We start from the raw sequence: 20,883 nt of genomic DNA on the forward strand, positions 1-20,883 counted from the left end.
AATGAAATCACATCCAATCTCTAGCCTTATCCTGATTCAAGACTAGATTATCTCTAAGGTCCTTGCCAACACCACCCATCTATAGTTCTATGGAATAAGGAAGTAGAATTCTAAGTGACTAGTCATGTTGTACCATAGGTTGACCATAAGTTGATGTCTTTGTGATGTCATACTGGCTAGTTTATATAGTATTCATACATGCTCCTATTGTTATTATTATAGATAATATTTTCTTTGTTGAGTGCAGGATATAGTCTTTTAAATCAGAGGACAGATTAGTCACTTTGCTCCCATGAAAAACCTGCTATTGTGATGACACTATCAACATTAAGTTTTGGTCATCTACTACCCACAGCCTTGCAAGACTCCTTCCTTCACTCTTATATTGGTTAACAAACATTTATTAAGCATATATTATGTGCTCAGTGCTGTTTCAGATGCTGGAATGGATACTGAAAAAGTAAGACAAGATCTCCAACCCCATGCAATTTAAAATAGAGTTGAGGATGTGATTAGTGAATATGAAACAATTAGTGAAACAATACGAGATAATATGTAAATCATTCAGCATCATCTCTTATTGTCTCCTTTGAGCTAGTCTCAGAGGATAAAGGGTCCTTCTCCTTGGCAGCACCAACCACTGTTCTTGGGCCCTTCCCTTGATCCCATTTCTTCCTGTTTCTTCTGGAAATTCACTCCTTCAACAATAATCCTCTACCCCCCCTTTATTTTCATTACACTAAGAATTTGAAAACTTTTATCCATCAATCTATCTATGTATCTATCTACACACACATATATATATAGGCATATATACACGCATAAAAATACATACATACATATATTCAATATAAAGCAGCCTATGGACACCTTCATACAATATATATTTTTTAAAAATTCATAGTTTAAAAAATTCATAACTTCTGAGGTTAGTAAAAATCAAAATGTAGGGTTTTTGGGGTTGGGTTTCGTCATTCAAGTTTGCAGATCCTCTGAAATCTGTCTTTGATTCAGAATCCCTGGTGTGGGAAAAAAAAAATTTCTTGTTTAGGAATCCCTTTCTATCAAGGCAAATCAGCAACCACTTGGCAATTTCCAGCCTTAGAGAGATCCAGTGACTTGTCTCGAGTTACACTGACAGTTTTGTCATAGTCAGGGCTTGAGACCCAGGTCTTCCTTATTCTGAGGCCTGTCCTCTGTCCACTAGGCCAGGCTGCCTCTTTTCTAGCATGTTCACTTTATTGTTTAACTTTGTTGATGTCTAGACCTGAGTTCAAATCCAGCCTCAGACACGTACTAGCTGCATGACACTGGACAAGTCACTTAATTTCTGTCTGCCTTAATCCACCTGAGAAAGAAAGGGCAAACAACTCCATTATCCTTGCCAAGAAAACCCCATGGACAGTGCAGTCCACAGGATCACAAAGAATTGAACATGAATGAATAACATCATTAATAATAAATTTAATAAGCTAAATTTCGGCTAACTTTAAATGTGCACCAAGTTGAGAGTTATTATAGCTATTACATAGCTATCAGTTTCACTACTTAATGTAATATTTACTTAGGTTGACAATTGTTTACTAAACTTGTTTATTAATAACAGTAATCTTCCTACCATTCCAAATGCAGAAAGTTAGATATGTATCACCAATAATGAAAACAACTTTAGTAAACAATTATCCCAGGAATTTCCTTTATCTAAAACTAATATGTGTGACAGAGATCTGCTTTAATGATTAATTTTTAAAATCCCAGAGAGAGAATATAGGCTCATGGTTTTGTCCCCATCAGAGAAGAATAGAGACCTAGAGAAGGTGGAAACGACCAAACAGAGAATAGGTCAGAGATGAACCCGAGAATGGAACCATGTCCCCTAGTTCCCTGGGCAGTGATAGAATTTTTTTTTTAATTCAAAGGCCAGAATTGGGAGGGGCAGAGATCACAGAGGAAGGATTTGATGGTATCACCCAGGAAGGCAGAAAGCAGCTCTGCCCTCCTCCACTCTCCCATAATATAGTGCTGCTAGCAGGAGAACAGACACCAAAATAGATACCTGGCTATGGGCCAGGCATTGCAGGTTTACACAATGAGGTCACAGATGGGCAAAATGGCTTACAGGATATATTTTGCCTCCACATATTACCAGACCCTATCCCTCCCTCTCTGAGACAGAAGATAAGATGAGAAAAGCAAACGTACTCTTTTTGGTCCCAGAATTGTCAGCATTCTTAGCCCCACTTAGCTCTCCCAAGAGAACAGGCCTGGGGAATTCTCCTAATTGACGTCAGCTGCCTTAAGGGAAGGAATGCCATGACCTTAAACTTGGCCACAAGTCCACTCTTGGATCCAGGAACAAAGCCAGAGGGTTCTCCTGGCAACGACGAGGCATGCTAAATGACCGGCACTGGCATAAGAGGGAATCCTGTGCTCCACTAGGGACAAATCCCCTGCTTCAGGAAACAGACAAATTGTGGAGATTAGCAGTTTGCCCAGCTGATGGGGATGTGTCCACTCAGCACTGAGACCAGCTGAAGCTAACTTTCTGAATAACATTGATCAGAAGCAAACTGTGGATGCCATCCCTCTGCTTCGAAAATCAGAAGGGTGGGGGCATTCTCCACGATGAAAAGACAGGAAGAGGAAAGGATGGACAGAAAATAAACAAACCTCAAGGTGTACTGTTGAAAAGTAACACTCTCAAGACCTTAACAAAAAATTCCTTCAAAGCTAATGATGAAAGTAAATAAACTCTAATCAGAGACTTAAAGTACAAATGTAATGAATATATCCCTGAACTAATATATATATATATATATATAAAACACACAATACATAATATATATATAAAATACATAATATATAATATATATATAAAATACATAATATATAATACACGCACATATGATTTTTTAAGAACTGTACCGTAGGCATCTTTATTAACTTTAGTACTAGAGGGACACTTAGTGGATAAAGAGCTGAGAGTAGAGTCAGATTCTGTCTCTGACAACTACAAGCTGTGTGTCTCCCGGCAAGTCACTTCACTTCTCCCAGGGTCAGTTTCCCAGTATGTAAAATTGAAGAGGTTGAACTTGCTGGCCTCTAAGGTCTTTTACCGCTCTAAATCTATGCTCATATTGAAAATTACTTCTTTAAATTACTACTACTATTGGTATTTAGCACATAGAATATTTAATAAAGACATTTTCATGATTGTTTAAACATAGTGTCATATCACTCCTCTGTCCCAAATACTTCCTTGTCATTTATTGAGTCAGCTTCCTACTTTTTCCTGATAATTAAGGCCTCCCTTAATTTGTGACTACCTATCTTTCCAATCTTAAATAATGTTTCTCCTCTCAACATACTCTATGCTCTTGCTAAACTAAGCTGATCTCTGTACCTAAGAAGATGACCAATGCTTTCCATTTTTTTGGGGGGGGGGTGAGGCAATGGGGTGAAGTGATTTGCCCAGGGTCACACAGGTAAGTAAATGTCAAGTGTCTGAGGCCAGATTTGAACTCGGGTCTTCCTGAATCCAGGGCTGGTGCTCTATCCACTGCACCATCTAGCTGCCCCATTGACCAATGCTTTCCTTCTCTTTGCTCCCTCTGATTTCCATCAGTGAGTATCTTTTGTTTGCTTCTTCGCGTGCCAAATTTCTACTCACCCTTTAAAAAGTCTATTTTAAATGTCTTCTCCACAATGTCTTCTCAGATCTTTCTTCTCATACTACCCTTGGGCTCCATAAGGCATTTTGGCTTATATAGCCTTAATGGATCTATCAGAGATTATTATATGCTGTAGGTATGGAAGCATGTATAAGGACATGAATCTTATCTAACCTTTGAAATCTATAACAGCATTTAACATAATAGCCAACACGCAACAGGAATAAATGATTTTTTTTAAAAAACAGATTGTAACCTAAATGATCAATCCTTAGATTTGGATGGGCTGAAGGCTAGAAATCAGTTTATATTTAGAGATACTGTCAGACTAGGATTTTGCCTATTTCACCAGCCAAGCAGTAGGGATTAAAAATTTATGTAAAGGAGTAGGAATGGGAGCAGACATCTGGTTTGTAATGGCTCTCGTCCCTGCCTGTCTGGGACTCGGGCTATTGAGCAGATTGAGAAGGTTATTTTGCTTGCTGTTCTGTTCAAGATTTGTCCAGATGCATGGATGTAAGCATGTGCACACAGAAATAGAGGGAGAGAAAGCATATTCACATAACCTGTTTACATTTTATATGTTGCCCCCTCCCATATATTTCCTCAACTCCATTTCCAAAACTAAAATCAAGGGGGTAAAGTTCTCAAAAAGATAGAGATATGATTCTTTTCTTATTTTCTTTTCTGCCTTCCATCTCCCTTAAAATAGAACCTATTATTGCCATCAAGGAGTTTTCTGAGTAAAACTTGCTCGTTCTCATGAAGTAAACTGGCTAGTACTCTAATCCCACAACATTGCTCCATCCTTCTCACCTCCATTTTCCCCTAAATTCCCAGGAAAATTGAAGTAGCATGCATAGTCTTCTGACATACCTTCAACTCTTCTGGGGAGATACTGGCATTGAGTTGGTGTTCAACATAATGTGCTCAATCCCAAAATGAAATGTGAAGGGGAGAAATTCCCAAATATTAACCTACCTTTAAATTCATCCTGAATTCATCAATTTTCCTTTCTCTTTTGGTCTGTCTTTATCTCTGTCTCTTTTTCTGTCTCTTTGTCTCCATCTCTCTCTCTCTGTCTCTCTCTCTCCCTCATAAACAAGGGATGTAGCCTCCACTTAAAGTTGTTTCAACTTTTCACTCTAAGCATTAGAATGTTTCAGCATTAATTGCTTGAAGAAAGACATTTTAGGAATGCTCAAATACTCAAATGGATCTCTGATCTGAATAGGAAGAGTATTTCTTCTAACAATGCAGATTGTAATCCACCTGGAGAAGGAAATGGCAAACCACTCGAGTATTTTTGCCAAGAAAACCCCATGGACTTGGTCACGAAGGTCAAATGTGACTGAACAACTGAACAACAACAATAACAACCACCACCACAACAATCCACCTAGCGCAATGGTGTCCTGATCAGTCAGCCAGCCACGGCAAACACTCATGGTGCTGAGCGCCTTCACTAAGCTAATGGCCATGTGAGTACTGAGAAGGGAATGGAAAGGAGAGAGGCAGAAGTACAGCCAATACAATTTGACAACTGATTGGATATGCAGCAGGGTGAAGGACAGTGAGGCATAGAAGATGCCACCAAAGTTGTGAACTTGGAGGACTGGAATGATTGGGTTACCCTTCCCTAACAAGCAAGATCAGTGGAGAGATTGTGGGAAAGAAAATGCAATGAGATCTGCAATCTTCTGCAAGCCATAAATAATGAATAGGGTGAAGGTGGAGCTTTTAATCACTGGCACTATCCAGGAATGAACTGTCTCCCAAAGGGCTGCCTGCAAAAGCCATGAGATATTGGGAGACGGGGTTGGATATGTTGGGCGAATGTGCAGGGTTTTCCCAATGACAGTTCTGTAGCTACAGCTGTGTGTGCATAGCAATTGGGTATAAATGGCCTGGAGAGGCCAAAACTTGACTGAGACAAGGGACAGTTCCATAGTTCTGGACTCCCTCCAGAAGGAGGGAGAATGAAAGAGGATATGTTGGGGTATATGAATAGATATGGTTGTGTTAGACACAATCCCCATGAGGGTGATAACGGGGATTGTGGAATGAAACACAGTGGATAGAGCACTGGGTCTGGGATCAGAAAGACCCGAGCTCAAATTTGGCCTCACACACTTATTAGCTGTGTGACTCTGGGCAAGTCATTTAACCTCTGCTTGCCTCAGTTTCTTCATCTGTACAATGGGGATAATGATAGCACCTACCTCCCATAGTTGTTATGAGCATCAAAAGAGATAGTAATTGTAAAACACTTGGCACACTGCCTGGCACATAGTAAGTGTTATATAAACATTAGCTAGTATTACCTTGGTACATGACTCCATCGAAGTCAGGCCATGGCCCCACAGTGAATCCTAGATCCCACTTTGAAGATCACTAGTCTCCAAAATCACTAATCATTAGATAATAGGTATCCCTCTTCCATCTGTTTAAGCCAAACTCTGTGTGTGTGTGTGTGTGTGTGTGTGTGTGTGTGTGTGTGTGTGTTTGTGATTATGGAGCTCACTCAAGAAGCTCCGAAATGTTCAGTCTTCACATAAATATCATAATATCAACTACAAAGACATAGAAGACCTGACCATTTTGAGAAAAAGCTCTTTAGCTTGGACTCTGCACTGGATCTCCTTCACAAGAATGGCCAAAGCCTTTACCAAACGTATATCTTCCTATTTGATACCTCACTTGAGACTTAGGATTAAAGGGCTCTTCAATAGAGCTAACTCTGCTGTGCATATCTTTCGAGGAAATTCCCAAAGTTTTGACTTGTGTGTGGTAGACACCTGGTTGGAGGAGAATCTTTTCAGAGGCATTTTGCTCTCTTGAAACAAACACTTTATTATAGTGAACAAATTATTAGTATGGTCAGATCTGGAACTCTCTATCTTTTAATCAATTGTATTATGGTAAAGATGGAGTCTATTGTGGAAGATCCTATGCTGTCAGTAGCAAAGCTAGTTGTAACTTGGATTCCCAATGAGATATTATCTTTTGAATTCCTTCAAGGATGTCTTCAATGCATGTATCAATTATTCTCATACAAGTTTTATATGGATGGCAAGGGAATACATATAAATCCACAGTTGCCATTCTCTCAAACAATTTGTTCTGGCAGTAATAAGGACCAAGATTTTTCCCATATCTTCGATATCTTTCCCTCCCCTTCAGACACCTTGAAAACCAATGGCTCCACTGCTTCATGATTCTGTTTCCTCCAGCATAGTCATTTCATTATCTGTGTTCCCTTGATCTAATATAGCTGCTCTTCCTAACTGTTGTGGTGGTAGTTATTTTGGTTTGTTTCTTTTTTTCTTCTTCTTCAGTGATGTAGCTAGCTTTTCTGGAAGCACATCTGGAACTATGATGTTTTTGCCTTCCAAGTGTTAGCTCCATTTTCTTAGATGGTGAAATGAATCAATTAGAAAAATCCTTATTTAAATCTTTTATATCTTTCATTGCTTTGCTCTCCTTTTTTCAGTGTATATTTCACTACGAAAAAAAAAAACCTAACAATTAACTCTGATACTGAGAGGTGTGAACCAGGTGGTACAGTGAATAAAGTACTGGCCTTTAGTCAGGGAGACCTGAGTTCAAATTGTGACCATGATCATTTTCATTTAACCTCGCTTAGTTTGTTTTCTCATCTATAAAATGGGGACAATAATAGTATCTACTTCACAGAGTTGTGAGGAATAAAAGTTATAATACTTGTAAAAATTTTAGCAAATGTTAAACTGCTGAATAAATCCTAGATATTTATTATTATTATCATCATTATTATTCTCTAAATATATATGTATAAAACCAAGATAGAAAGACAAAAAAGTCAGACAAAGGACAGATAGATAGCCATAGATGATAGACATGATTGATAGATAGATAGATAGGTAGATAGATGGATAGATAGATAAACACATGTAGACTAAACACTCTTATTCAATAAGTTGAAGGAATTATCTCGAAATGATTAATCAATGACATTGCTAAGGACATTCTTGGAATAAGATAAAAATGTTTGAGAATGGCTTTTTAGTCGTTTTAGAGGGGAAACATGGGGGCAAAGAAGTGCATACAAACTTGTAGTATATATGGATAGGGACTGAGGGATGAGACCTGGATTGGTGATTTCAACAGTAGAGGGAACTCTTAGGTGGAGAAGCTTCCTCCACCAATGTGGGTCGGCACCTTTTTTTTTTTTTTGAAAGTTGTATAGAGCACCTAGAAATCACTTGGCTTGTCCAGAATCACATAGCTAGCATGTGTTAAAGGAAGGACTACACCTGGATCTTTCTGGTTTGGAGGGTAACTCTACATATATTGTGCCAGGGGTGTCAAACATGAAGACTGCAGGCCATGTATGGCCCACAACACAGCCAAGGGCAGCACAAACCAGATTAAAATGTAATTGAGAAATAGTTCACAAATAAACAAAAATACATTAAAACAGAGATAATATTTACCTAAGGTTTTCTAAGTAAATATGCAGCCCACAGGGATCCTTACAGACACATAGGGGTGAATGGTCCTTTGTCAGGCTGCCTCAACATACATATTTCATTTGATTTTTTCCCCCAAATGTTATACAGTTGCCCCTTCCACCTCACAGAAGAGAGGGTATCAGTGACCCCGTGATCTGGAAAAACCGTGTAAAATTTTTTGGCCCTCCCTTCATGCCAGAAAAGAAGTCTGAATTGTTATGGTGTTAAAAGATAAAGTATGTTTATATTATACAATACTATACATATATTTTAAGCATTTCTGAGTTTCTAAACTTTTTCTGTGTAGTCTGCTGGACTTTGTGTGTCATCTGTGGCAAAACCTGTCCATCCATCCAAGGGGAACTGTCTAATCTCCTAACCACTTTACACACTGCTTGTTGGAGAGACTCTGAAGCAGGCAGATGAACCTCTTACTCCAAGACAATTAAAAACCAATCCGCATTAACCTTCCAAAGGCCATCTCTTATTCAAGCTAAATAACCCTCATTTCTATAACCTTTCCAACCATGTTCTATTTTCCAACCATTTCATCATCATCTTGGAAACCTCAGTCAAGTTCTTCTCCCTTCTTGAGGAGTGACGCTCTGAACTGGATATGGCATATTGATACGGTTCTGACCCATGCTGGCTCTATAATAGGAAGGTTATCTCATGGCTACCATATGCTAATCTCCTACTTATGTGTCACAGCAGCTCTCCGGACTTGTTTCTTTGCTTGCTTGCTTTTTTATTTTTTAAAATTTATTTTATTTTTAATGTTTTAAAATAAGTTTTATATTGCTGAGTCATATGTATCCAGAGAGTGCAAATTCCAAATTGAACACGGTTATACAGTATAAAACTTTGTAAGCTGAAGAAAGGCCTAAAAATTACAAATAAGTTTGCAGTCATCCTTTTTTTTTTTTAAGTCTACTTTGGAAGGACATTCACAGGGAAGACCAGTCTAATTTATGCATGGATGCAAAGCAAAAGGTGTGTTCCTCTTTGACTGCAAGGTAATGAATATACTTTTCCCTTCAACCACTATTACATCAATCCTCAGACTCTCAGAAAAGAAAAAAAATAAAGAGAATTGTAATAAAAGCTACTTGAGGCTACTTGGAGTCCTGATCTTTTTAAGAACAACAGTAGATGTGATAAAAAGGTTTTTGTTTTTTTTTAGATTATATTTCCAGTGCACATGTTCTACATTGCACTGATTCCTTAGCTACTCCTGGGTAAAAATCAGCAAATTTATTTCAAGAGAGCTGCCTATAGTTCGGGGTCTGATTTCCAATGTGATTTTTTTTCCCTTCTATTCACCTGTAGCTATTAGGCTGATAGGGTAGAAACGGTCCTGGAGATCAGGGCTCAAAGTCTGCTTGTCTTTGACACACTTAGGAGCTACCTGTGGCCTGGAGTCAGGAACACTTCCAGTCTCAGGCACTTACTACCTGTGTAACCCTGGGCAAGTCACTTAACCCTGTTTGCCTCAGTTTCCTCATCAGTAAAATGAATTGGAGAAGGAAATGACAAACTACTCTGGTATCTTTGCCAAGAAACCCCCAAATGGGGTCATGAAGAGTCAGAAACAACTGAAAAACAACTGAATACCTGGATAAATCACTTAAACTGTATGTGCCTCTGATGATTCTTTAAAACTTAGTAGGTAAGTTAGAAATGTGTTGCAATTTGTGCAGATGGAGTGATTTGCCACACTGGGAACTCCTCTCCATCCCTTCCAAAAAAAAAAAAAAAATCAGGGAATTACAGAATGGACCTCAAAAGCCATCTAGTCTGACCCAGAGCTGAATGAGGATCCCATCAAAAACACACCAAGATGTGGAGACATTTGTCATCAGACCTGGATGGAAAAACAAGGTGTTCCGAAGATCTTCAACGTAAATGTGAATGAGGCAGGGGCTGGAATCTGGACTTTTTTGACAGGGGAATCCACGGATCGGGTGCCTCATTAGCACTTAGCTGACCAGGACACCACCTCTTGCAGTCCCTTTGTACATTCGTGTATGCCCCTGTATAATTGAACCCTGCCATAAGACTTTTTTTCTCTGAATGGCAGGATTTTATCTTTGAGAAGTGCAAAGATGAAATATCTTCCACAGAAAGTTTTCAGTCTAACGTCTCTGGAAATGTTTTCTACTCTAGGTCTGAGTGTGATGGTTTTCCAAGGCACAGTCTATATCTGTTCTTTTAAGTCAGAACATTAAAAAAGAAGATATAATAAGACCTCAATTCTTATTTATTACTTGTGTGAACTTGGACAAATCGCTTAACCCCTCTAGGTCTTGTTTTTTCTTCTATAAGAGGGAGGGAGAGTAGAGCCATCTTCAGTGGTCCTGATGTGTATCTGGGCCATTGGACCCAGATGTCTCCAGAGAAGAAAGTGAGGCTGGTGACTTTGCACAGCCCTCTCTCGCTTAAATACAATTCACTTGCATGTCATGGCATGATGTCATGTCTGATGTCGTGGTCCTCTTTGAGAATGAAGGATAAACAACAGTAAGAAGGAAAAGGGAGGTCAGAAGACATGGTTTTTAAGACCCTTCTGGCTCTAACATGAAACGTTTTATGGTTGTGTAAGAGAAGTAATAAATAAGGAATAATCTGGCTGGTAAATCCTGGTGAATTATTCAAACATTTATTTGACTTTATTATCATACTTACTATTGATACCTTGTGGCATGGTATTAAGTAGACAGAGAGCTGGCTTCAGAGCCAGGAAAATTTGAATTCAAGGCCAAGAGCCTAGGTTACATCCTTGTTGTGTGACCATGAGCAGGTTACTGAAAAATTGCATTCTGTCCAACATTTACAAAAGTAGTTTCCTCATTTGAGAGTTCTTTATCTCAGTGAAATAACAGGTCCATCGTCTTCCTACCTTATCATCTGGTATCAAGATGTCAATACATACAAAATTAGAATTGGACATAAAACCTGGATAGTTAAAAGGAAAAAGTTCAGCAAAGATAGAGAAACTGTTCTCAAACAGATTTACATTGACTTCTGTTATCAGATAAGATTATCAAGCCAAGTATAAATCTACTTTATATATAACAGACTCCCTTTAAAAAGTAATATTAACATGAGAAAAAAAAATGAATTTGTGGGCATTCTCAAGGCGTCTTCATTACTTGAGAGTGGATTCTACTGCTATGTTACACAATAAGATCTTGATTTTTTTTTTTTAATTCTCTCATAAGAATTTAAAAGACTTTTTCATAAATTGTTACATTACATTCTTCTAACATCCTTATGGGATATAGATGAGAATAATAATTCATGTTTCTTCTTGATATATAGATGAAGAAATTAAACACAGACCTTGTGAACCAGGTAAAGCTATGATTCCAGTGATTTGACCATTGCAAATAGCATTTTATATCATTTTAATAATAATAATAATAACAACAAGAGCTAGCATCTATATAGCATTTTAGGGTTTTCAAAGTGCTTTAAAAATATCATGCTATTTAATCCTCACTCTTTTCACCTGGGAAGTAGGTGCTATTATCATTTGCATTTTACAAATAGGGAACCAAGGCTGAGAGAGATTAAATGACTTGCTTAGGGTCACACAGCTAGTAAAGTATCTGAGCTTAGATTTGAACTCAGATCTTCTTGACTTATGGGCCATTTTTCTATCCACTGAGCCACTTAGCTACTTAGCAGAATCACAAAATTAAAGATAGGAAGACACCCTTGAAATGGTGTAGAGGTCTCTTTCTTTCATGGATGGGGTAACTGAGACCCAGAGAGATTAGGTGACGGCCAATTCCTGACCTAATGTTTATTTCACTTCCTATTTTTTAGAACAGATTGAAGGAAGTTCTAGTCAAGAATGAAATTCAAATCATCTTTTTCTTCCTGGGAAAAGGAGATCAATGGCTACATTTGCTGCATGTAGATTTAGAGCTGAAAGAAGCCTCAGAGACCATGTAACCCAACCCCTTAATTTTACAAATGAGGCCTCAAACCAAGGCCTGGAGAATCTGAGTGACTTGCCCTGGGCCACACAGGTGGTCATAGAAAGCCATCTCCCTAGAACAGCTTCATAGATTGTACTTGAAGAATATTTGAATATAAAGAGAGGACAATTTAATTCAAGACAACAAAGATGTAAAGGGCCTGCTATGAGCAACACCCAGTTATGGAAAAGAAATGCAAAAAAGAAAAATGACAAAATCAGTTCCTTGAAGAAAGTTACTGTCTTAGAGAATATGCTAATACATTAACTCTAATATATAACAAAATACTCTCTTTTCCTTTTCTTTGTATATCCAGGCTTAGCATGGCACTGGGGAAATAGCAGGTGCTTAATAAATGTTTCGATTTGTTGACTAAAATATGAGTAAGTATATAGGAGAGGTCAAACAAAACAGTTTGAGAGATTCAAGGAGAAATCAACACTAGCTGGGGGCTGGGGGAAAGGCGAATTCTTGGAAGATGAAGCTATAGGACAGTGATAAGCATTGGATTTTGAAGCAGATTAGTCTATATTCAAATTACAGATCTATTCTATGTAAGGCTGAGTAAGTATTTCTTTAACTTCTCTCCATGTCATCTTCCTAATCTTTAAAAGGAAGGAACAGGACTAAAGGCTCTGTCTAGTTCTGAGTTCTCTGAATTCATAGAGGAGGTGACACCTGGACTGGGTGTTGGAGGATGAAGATGGTTTTAGTAGGTAGAGATGTAGAGGAAGAGAGAAGGATACGATCAAGAAAGAGTCAAACATCTGATTGGAGTCTAGAAAGTGAGAAGAGTAATAATGTAAAATAAAGCTGGGAAAATTGATTTGAACCGAGATGAGGGAAACAAAGGAATTTTTTTTCAGTTGGTAGGCAATAAGAATCCACATCAACGACTGACATTTATGTAGTGCTTTAAGCTTTTTTACGTACGTCTATAATGTGATAATTATTGTTACTAATCATTATTAGTGTTAATAATTAGGTATTCATAAGTATATATAATTTTAAAGATTTTTTTGGCAGTAATATGAAGGATGAATTGAAAAAGGAAGTCATTTAAAGTTGGGAAACCGGTTAGGAGGCTTTTACAACAGTCTGGGTGAAAGATAATGAGGGCTTGACCAGGGTGGTGACTGAGAAACTACTAAACACGGCTATGGGTGGTACTGCAACAGTAAAATGAAATAAAGCCAAAAACAAAATAAAATAAAAAGACCTGGCAGCTTATTGGTTAGGGATGGTCAAGGAGAGAATGATTAAAGCGATGCCAAAGTTCCAACTTAACTGACTGAGAGATTGGTAGTATCATCCACAGAAATAGGGAAGATAGATTTGGATGAGTTTCATTTTGCATAAAATGAGTTGGTGGTGCTGTCAGGGTATTCAATTAAGTGGACAGTAAGTGGTTGGAAGTGTGGGACTGGATCTTGGGGAGAGTTTGAGACTAGAAATACAGATTCAGGAGTCAGCCTGGAAAAGGAGATAATTGAAGTCATGGAAGTGCATGAAATTGCCAAAAAAGAGAACATGGAGAAGATAAGAGGAAATAATTGGAGAGGAACAAGTATTTACTAAGCACCTTTTATATCCCAGGCAGAGTGCTAAGTGCTTTACAAATAAATGTTACCTCATTTGAAGAAGGGAAAGGAAAGAACCACAGGGGAATCCCACTCTAGGGTTGGAGGGGGGGGAGGAGGGAGTAAGAAAAGGAACCAGGACATGAGACTGAGAGGGCATGGTCAGAGAAGTAGATGGGAAACCATAACTGAGCTTTGTCACATAAACAAATATAGAGATCTAGTTTCAGCGATGAAGAAAATTCTTACAGACAAAATCCCCTAGAGACTGTTCTTTTCTTTGTGTTTAGATGTTATCAAAATTTTACTTCTCAACATTTTGGTTATTCAATCAGAAAGGTAAAAAAAATATATATTTTTTCTATGTTAAACATTCCAATCAGTAAGTTTAGTATCTCTTGACGTCTTGGAACATAAGCACATGTTGGCCACCAGTTGGTTCCATATACTAGTAAATGGTGTCAATAACAGATTCACATTTTTTTGAGGGGGAAGGAGGATTCTAAAAAAAAGCAGGGATTGCACATGTTGACATCATTGGCACAAAGACATCTCAAGTGGTAAAACTACTTCTACTAAATACAGGTCAACACTCCCTCCTACAGTCTTGGAGGGCTCTTTAGAACAACATGTTAAATGACATTCCCAGGGCCACATCATCAATATACGTCAGGGGCAGAGCTTAAGCTGATATCCTCATGGCTTCAACGCCAGCTCCCTATGCCCTACCATGCTGCTTCTCAAAAAACCTATAATGATGCAAACTGAATTAACAGACACACACATGAACACAATGGAAAAAATGTGCATATGGATTGTCACAAATTCTCTTAAAAAAAGAACAATCGAATAGTCATATATTAACACCCATAGATGACTGATTGCTTCACAGTGACCCTTATGCCTCTGAAATGTCTTAGTATCCATCCATTATTTTCTTGGGCCATTGATTCTCTTCCCTAACAAACAGCCTTTCTGATGATATGTACTGTCTCCAACAATTTCTTCCTCCAACAAATCTAAGTCTCAGTATTACTACTTGCTTCTCAACTTGCTTTTACTTAACTTTTATAGACATGAAATTACCAAAAAAAATTAATAATAATAGCTCTGCAATTTTTCTACATTGTTATTTTATCCTTAAAATGTCATTTTCCCACCATGGCCAATGTTAATACAACAATCAAGCCACAGTAAGATCAATAGCATTTTATAATATATAGAGAGGCCTTAGAGGACCTATCTTTGGAATTTCACGTATAAGCCATGAATGTGTAGTGGGCAGGCCTGCATCAGTGGGATTTACCTGTGACTGGAGCGTCGATGTCCAGTAAATTTTTTTCCTGTCGAAGAATTGAAGCACCCTCTGTTATTATTCTCAAAGCAACACTTTCTTCCAGCCGTCCCTCCTTCATGAGATGTGCCTTTAAGATATCCACCCGAGGTTTCCCATCATTATCAAACACTTCCTTTGCTGTGAGCCGGTGACTTGGAGGAAAAGGGACAGCTGAAAGAGAAAGGATCAGATCTTTAGCATCAAAAGCCTAATGTCCAACCTACAAGAAAAAGCATCAAAAATAAATAAATGCTTCAACATTTTAGACTAAGATCAAGGGTTACCTATCAAAGCCTTCTATTCTGCTGGTATGAGTTAGGTCCTTGGTGAAAGACCTATAATTCTTATTCTTCCAGCCCATGCCTCATCCCCCATCACTGATATGCCAAAAGAGGGAATACAATAACATGCTGTTCCCTTTGGCTCCACCTAATTTGGGCAGGAGGAAGTCATTCCCAATACCTCCACCCAGGGCCAGCCCTAGGCAAAGGTGGAGCAGCTGGCTCGCCAAGTACCAGCCATCAGTCATGTGTTTCGGTTAAATAATTGTCTCTGAAATGTAAATACTGGGCCAGGGATATTTTCCCATTAACACCTACAAATAAGAGTTAGTGGCCCAGGACTGAGTAGATGTTAGCAAAGAATAGAACCTTGAGATCAAAGTCACAGGGCAGGTTGGAGAGAAAACAGGAAGGGGAAATACAGGAAGAGGCTGTAACAACAGGGAATGGACCTCAGAGAGCAAACTTGGCCTACTTTAAGATCACCCAAAATCCCCCACCAAAATTTTACATATGAAGAAACTGAGACATAAAGATTGATTTGCCCAAGATCTCAGGATTAGCACAGAACTTTTCTTCTTTATTCTATCTCTTTCTTTCTTTTTTTATTTTGCTTAGGCAATGGGGTTAAGTGACTCACCCAGGGTCACACAGCCAATAAGTGTTATGGGTTTGAGGCCTGATTTGAACTCAGGTCCTCCTGAGTCCAGGGCCAGTGCTTTATCCACCACGCCACCTAGCTGCCCCTTATTCTATCTCTTTCCATGGCCATCACAGATCTTTACTTATATACACCTCCTACTCTCTTTAGTCTTTTACCAGATACTTCCATAACCACTATCATTCCATTTAATCAAGGCATAAAGTCAAAGGCAGTGGGCCTCTTACTCCAGAAGATGTAGGTCAAAGTTCTGCCTCTGTCACATAATGGCTGTGTGACCTTGGGCAAGTCACTAAACCTCTTAATGCCTCCAGGGAATTATCCAAGACTAGGTTATGGACTCTAGCTCATTGACAAGGGCAGCTCAGCACTGAAGGAAGAAGTTATTTTTTTGAAGAGTTCTTTCCTTAAATCCAAAATGAATTTTCTCGTAGAAATAATGATGCTTAAATTCCCAAGTTAACCCTCAAAGGAGTATCAAACCATAATACATCTGAAGCATTGTATTGCATGACTACAGTGGGATCCCTAACCTGACAATGGAGAAGAGCTATGTATTGTGATATTTTTGGAAGAGTCCATTTAAACTCATAACCCTCCAAAGCTGCATATGCTACCAAGACTCTACAAGCAGCTCAGCTGAGTTATTTTACTTAATTTATATGTTAAAATAATGCATTAGAAACACCAAAAAAAAAATCACTTATTGTCTCCAAATGGTCTGTGCCATGATGTACATGTGTGTCCTAAGAAGCAGATGGAGGACCCTGTGGAGTTTCTACAGTTCATTAGCACATTAGAACAAGGAGTTTGTCCAATCTGATAGTTATCAAATAAGACAATATGTGTAAACTGATTTGTAAACCTTAAATCATCACATAAATGACAGCTATTATTAGTAGTAGTGTCACCACCACCACTGGCACCACCATCTTAGAGTACAAGAGAACTTAGCCCTAAGGTAACAAAGGTGGTATGGGGCAGGAGGGGGTACAGATGGGGGAAGGAGATAAGTAACATGAAACCTAAAGGCTCTATCAATGACTAGGAAGAAACATCCCAAATGGGACTCCATAGTGGAGGTTCTATCCTTTGAGCAACTCGGGGAGGATGGCCAGAGATCAAGGTATGATACTGATATCCAAAGTTATTCATAAGTGTGCCAGGCACTTTCAAGTTAATATACAGGTATAGGAGCAGCTAGGTGGCACAGAGGATAAGGTGCCAGACCTCAGAGTCAAGAAGATCTGAGTTCAAATGTGGCCTCAGACACTAGCTGTGTGACTGTGTGAAAGTCACTTAACTCAGTTGCCTCAGTTTCCCCTTCTGTAAAATGAGCTAAAGAAGGAAATAGCAAACCATTCCAGTATCTTTGCCAAGAAAATTCCAAATGGGATCAGGAAGAGTCAGACATGATTGAAACAACTGAACAACATAGGCTCCTTCATTTATTCTGGCTTTGATGTGGACATTGGAAAGACCTAAAAATGAAAGGTTGGACACAATCACCTTTAAGATTCCCTGTAACTCTAATTTCGTGATCCTATGAGCCCATTCTATTAAAGAGCCACACTGGCTGCCATCTTGTACCTATTACTCCTCCTTCAGGGCTTCGTCACATTTTTTATATGAATCTGTGATTTCACTGATGTAAAGCATACATGTCAAACTCTGGGTCTGAAACAATCAGCTTGCAAAGAAGTGCAGCCTGAACCAGATTAAGATGTAGTTGGGAAATGTTTAACATAATAAAAAAAGGATAAAATACAACCTAGATAATGTTTATTTGTGATTTTCTAAATCAATATGCAGGGGTAGGGAACCATTTCTAATTGAGTTTGATACCACTGGTGGGGAACTTCGAATTATATATGGGGGTTAAATTCTGAAGTACACTACTTCTGAAATACAATATTTCACCTGCTATGGGGGTGAAATAGGCCTTTTTGAGTTAGCCTGGGAATTTAATCCTCATTGCTTCTGTGAGAAAATACATGTTGGATTTAAGAAATCAACTTTAAAAAGACTTTGTAGAGCATCCAAAATAGATCAGCCAGGTTTTCATAACTTATAGTCTTGGATAGGGGTTCTTAATCTGGAGTCATAAGAACTTGCCTTCAAAACAACAAACAAACACACAGACCTGATAACTTTATTTCAATACATTTAATTTCCTTTGTAATCTTAGGATTCAAAAATATTGAAAATCCTGGGATTACTAGCTTTAAAATGTTATGAAAACATGAGGATTCAGTAGACAGGTTCAAAGATGGAGATGAAAGCATTTTAATGGTAGCAAAGAACTGAAAACTAAAGGGATATTCATCAATTGGGGGAATGGTTAAACAAATTTTGAAATGTGATGTAATGGACTACCATTGTGCTATAAGAAATAAAGAAAGCAATGAGTTCAGAAAGTCTTAGAAAGACTTGTATTAAATGTTGCAGAGTGAAATGAGCAAAACCAAGAGAATGATTTATATGATAACATTGATATTATAAAAATGAATAATTCTAAAAGTCTTGAGAATTCTACTCAACTAAATGGTCAACTATGGCTCTAGAGGACTGATAATGAAGAATGTTGCCTACCTCGTAACAGAGAGATGATGAACTAATATTCAGCTTAAGAAATACATTTTGGGACTTGGTCCACACGTGAATTTGTTTTGCTATGTTTATATGACACTGTTCTTTTTGTTAAGTCATTTTTTTTCACTTGTATCTGACTCTTTGTGATCCCAGTTGAGGTTTTCTTGGCAAAGATACTGGAGTGGTTTGTCATTTCCTTCTCCAGCTCATTTTACAGATGAGGAAACTGAGGCAAAAAGGGTTAAGTGGCTTGTCCAGGATCACACAGCTAGTAAGTGTCTGAGACCAGATTTGAACTCTGGAAGAGTCTTCCTGACTCCAGCCCCAGCACTCTATCCTCTGGGCCACCTAGCTACACTTTATATGACACAGGGATTCTATTCTATATTTCTTTGTTTCTTTTCAGGGATGGAGGAGGAAAAAAAAAAAAGGAAACGGAATCTATTACATGAAACTTGCCAGGAAGGGAGCCATTTACAAAAGGAGCTCTTAAGCTTTTTTGTACCATAGACCTCCACCACTTCCTGTAGTCTGCTGAAGGCTATGGATCCCTTCTAAGAAAAACATTTTTAAATGCATAAAATGAAACACATAGGATTAAAAAAAGGAAACCCATTAGACTGAAGTAATTATGTATCTATATATTTGAATATGTCTGTGCATACATGTGTGTGTATGTATATACATATAAATATATGCATACACATACATATGTGCATATATGTATAAGTGTATGTAGGTGTATGTATCTCTCTGTATCTATATATGTATATCTATATGTCTATATGCATATCTATATATACATATATCTATATCTATATATCTATATCTATATCTATACTCATGGACCACTCTATGGACCCCAGGTTAAGAACTAATGAGAGCCGTATGTTTTGAGAATTTGATAACTAAAAGCACTAGCCTAATTCTATAAATGTGTCAGAAAAGTATAGATCTGTGAAGAGAGAAGAAAAAGCTGATTTTCCTTCTAATGGATAAAAGCTGCCAGTCTCCATCTCAACCCACTTTCTAGGTTCCAGCTCAAGACTGATACAGGAATTAAACCAACAAGTACCAGAGCAATAAGGTGAGGGAGGTAACAAGAGAGAGCACCGCAGGGAAAGCATCCCCAGCACGCCTTGGATTTTCCTTTGGTCCCTTGACTCTTTTCAGGGCCAAGTTCACTGTGGTACCAGATGCTCCTCCCATCTCTCTGGACCCTGCACTTTCCAGTAATTGCTACTGCTTAAGGTAACTGGCTGAGGGAACACCACCTGTTCTGGGTTCCTGGAATTGGCTCTGAACACAAGGTGTGAGAGAGGCCAAGCGGAGGGGACTCTCTCCAGTTGGATGATAAGGGGACTGATCAGATGGGGCCCGATTCCGGTTCGGCAGATGGAAGAGAACAGCAGGGCACAGGATGGGTGGCCAAAGACAAATCCCTAAGATCCTGCCAGCTACACAGAAGAGGCACCTGGGGCATTGCAAGAGATGGGGCTAATGGTCATGTGTTTGACAGTAAAGGTGGGGCCACCCGTGCAAGGAGCATGTTTGTTTGTGTTTCTGCATTCAGCGTGTCCTACATGCATACCCATGCCAAAAAAGTAGCAAAAGTGTAAACATCTGAGCCAAGAAAGATAGGCTCTGCTATGAAAAACTTTTGTGATGTACACAAGGTTAACCTTGATTTTGAATTTTCCTTCAGGATATTGATGTCAGTGATTATATCAAGCTAGTCCCAAAAAGCAATGATAGATTGCATCTTTTAGAAAACATTTTCTATTTAAAAAAAAAAAATTTATTGATCTTATTTCCCACATTACCTAAAATTTCCCATTATTTAATATTAATGTGTTGTAATTAATTAATAATTAATTTAATAGTAACTATTCCCATTGTTACCTCACTCTCACAGAGCCATACCCTATGACAAAGAACACAATTTAAAAAAAAAACAATCAGTAAAACTGACCAGTACTTTAAGAAAATCTGAAAAATATATGCAATTTTCTATACTCATGAACTTCCTACCTCTGTAAAAGAATTAGGGGAAAGACAGGGAGGAGCCTTCTCATCTCTCCTCTGGGCATTGCTTGTTCAGCAAATATTTTCTAGCATTTACTTCTGAATTCTCAAGAACTGATTAAATCAGGGAAATATCTTTAAACCCCTTCACCTTTAATGAGTTTAAACAATTCCCCTCCAAAAAAAAATGGAGGAAAAAATAACAACATTGCAGTTGAAGGAAAAAAAAAAGCAGAGTAGGTCATATATGGGGCACAA

The 20,883-nt window shown here is 38.3% G+C and overlaps 1 protein-coding gene across 1 annotated transcript in view; it reads right to left on the minus strand.

Annotated features, from left to right (window-relative positions):
* The window catches only part of PPP3CA (protein phosphatase 3 catalytic subunit alpha), a 381,077-nt gene that overhangs the window by 181,438 nt on the left and 178,756 nt on the right, over positions 1–20,883 (minus strand). The window contains exon 2 of the mRNA XM_027853359.1: positions 15,037–15,237. Coding sequence (XP_027709160.1) covers positions 15,037–15,237 — 201 coding nt within the window. The remainder of the gene's footprint in view (positions 1–15,036; positions 15,238–20,883) is intronic.

This window comes from Vombatus ursinus, unplaced genomic scaffold (genome assembly GCF_900497805.2).
Source record: "Vombatus ursinus unplaced genomic scaffold, bare-nosed wombat genome assembly UNPS02009975.1, whole genome shotgun sequence".
Taxonomy (NCBI): Eukaryota; Metazoa; Chordata; class Mammalia; order Diprotodontia; family Vombatidae; genus Vombatus; species Vombatus ursinus.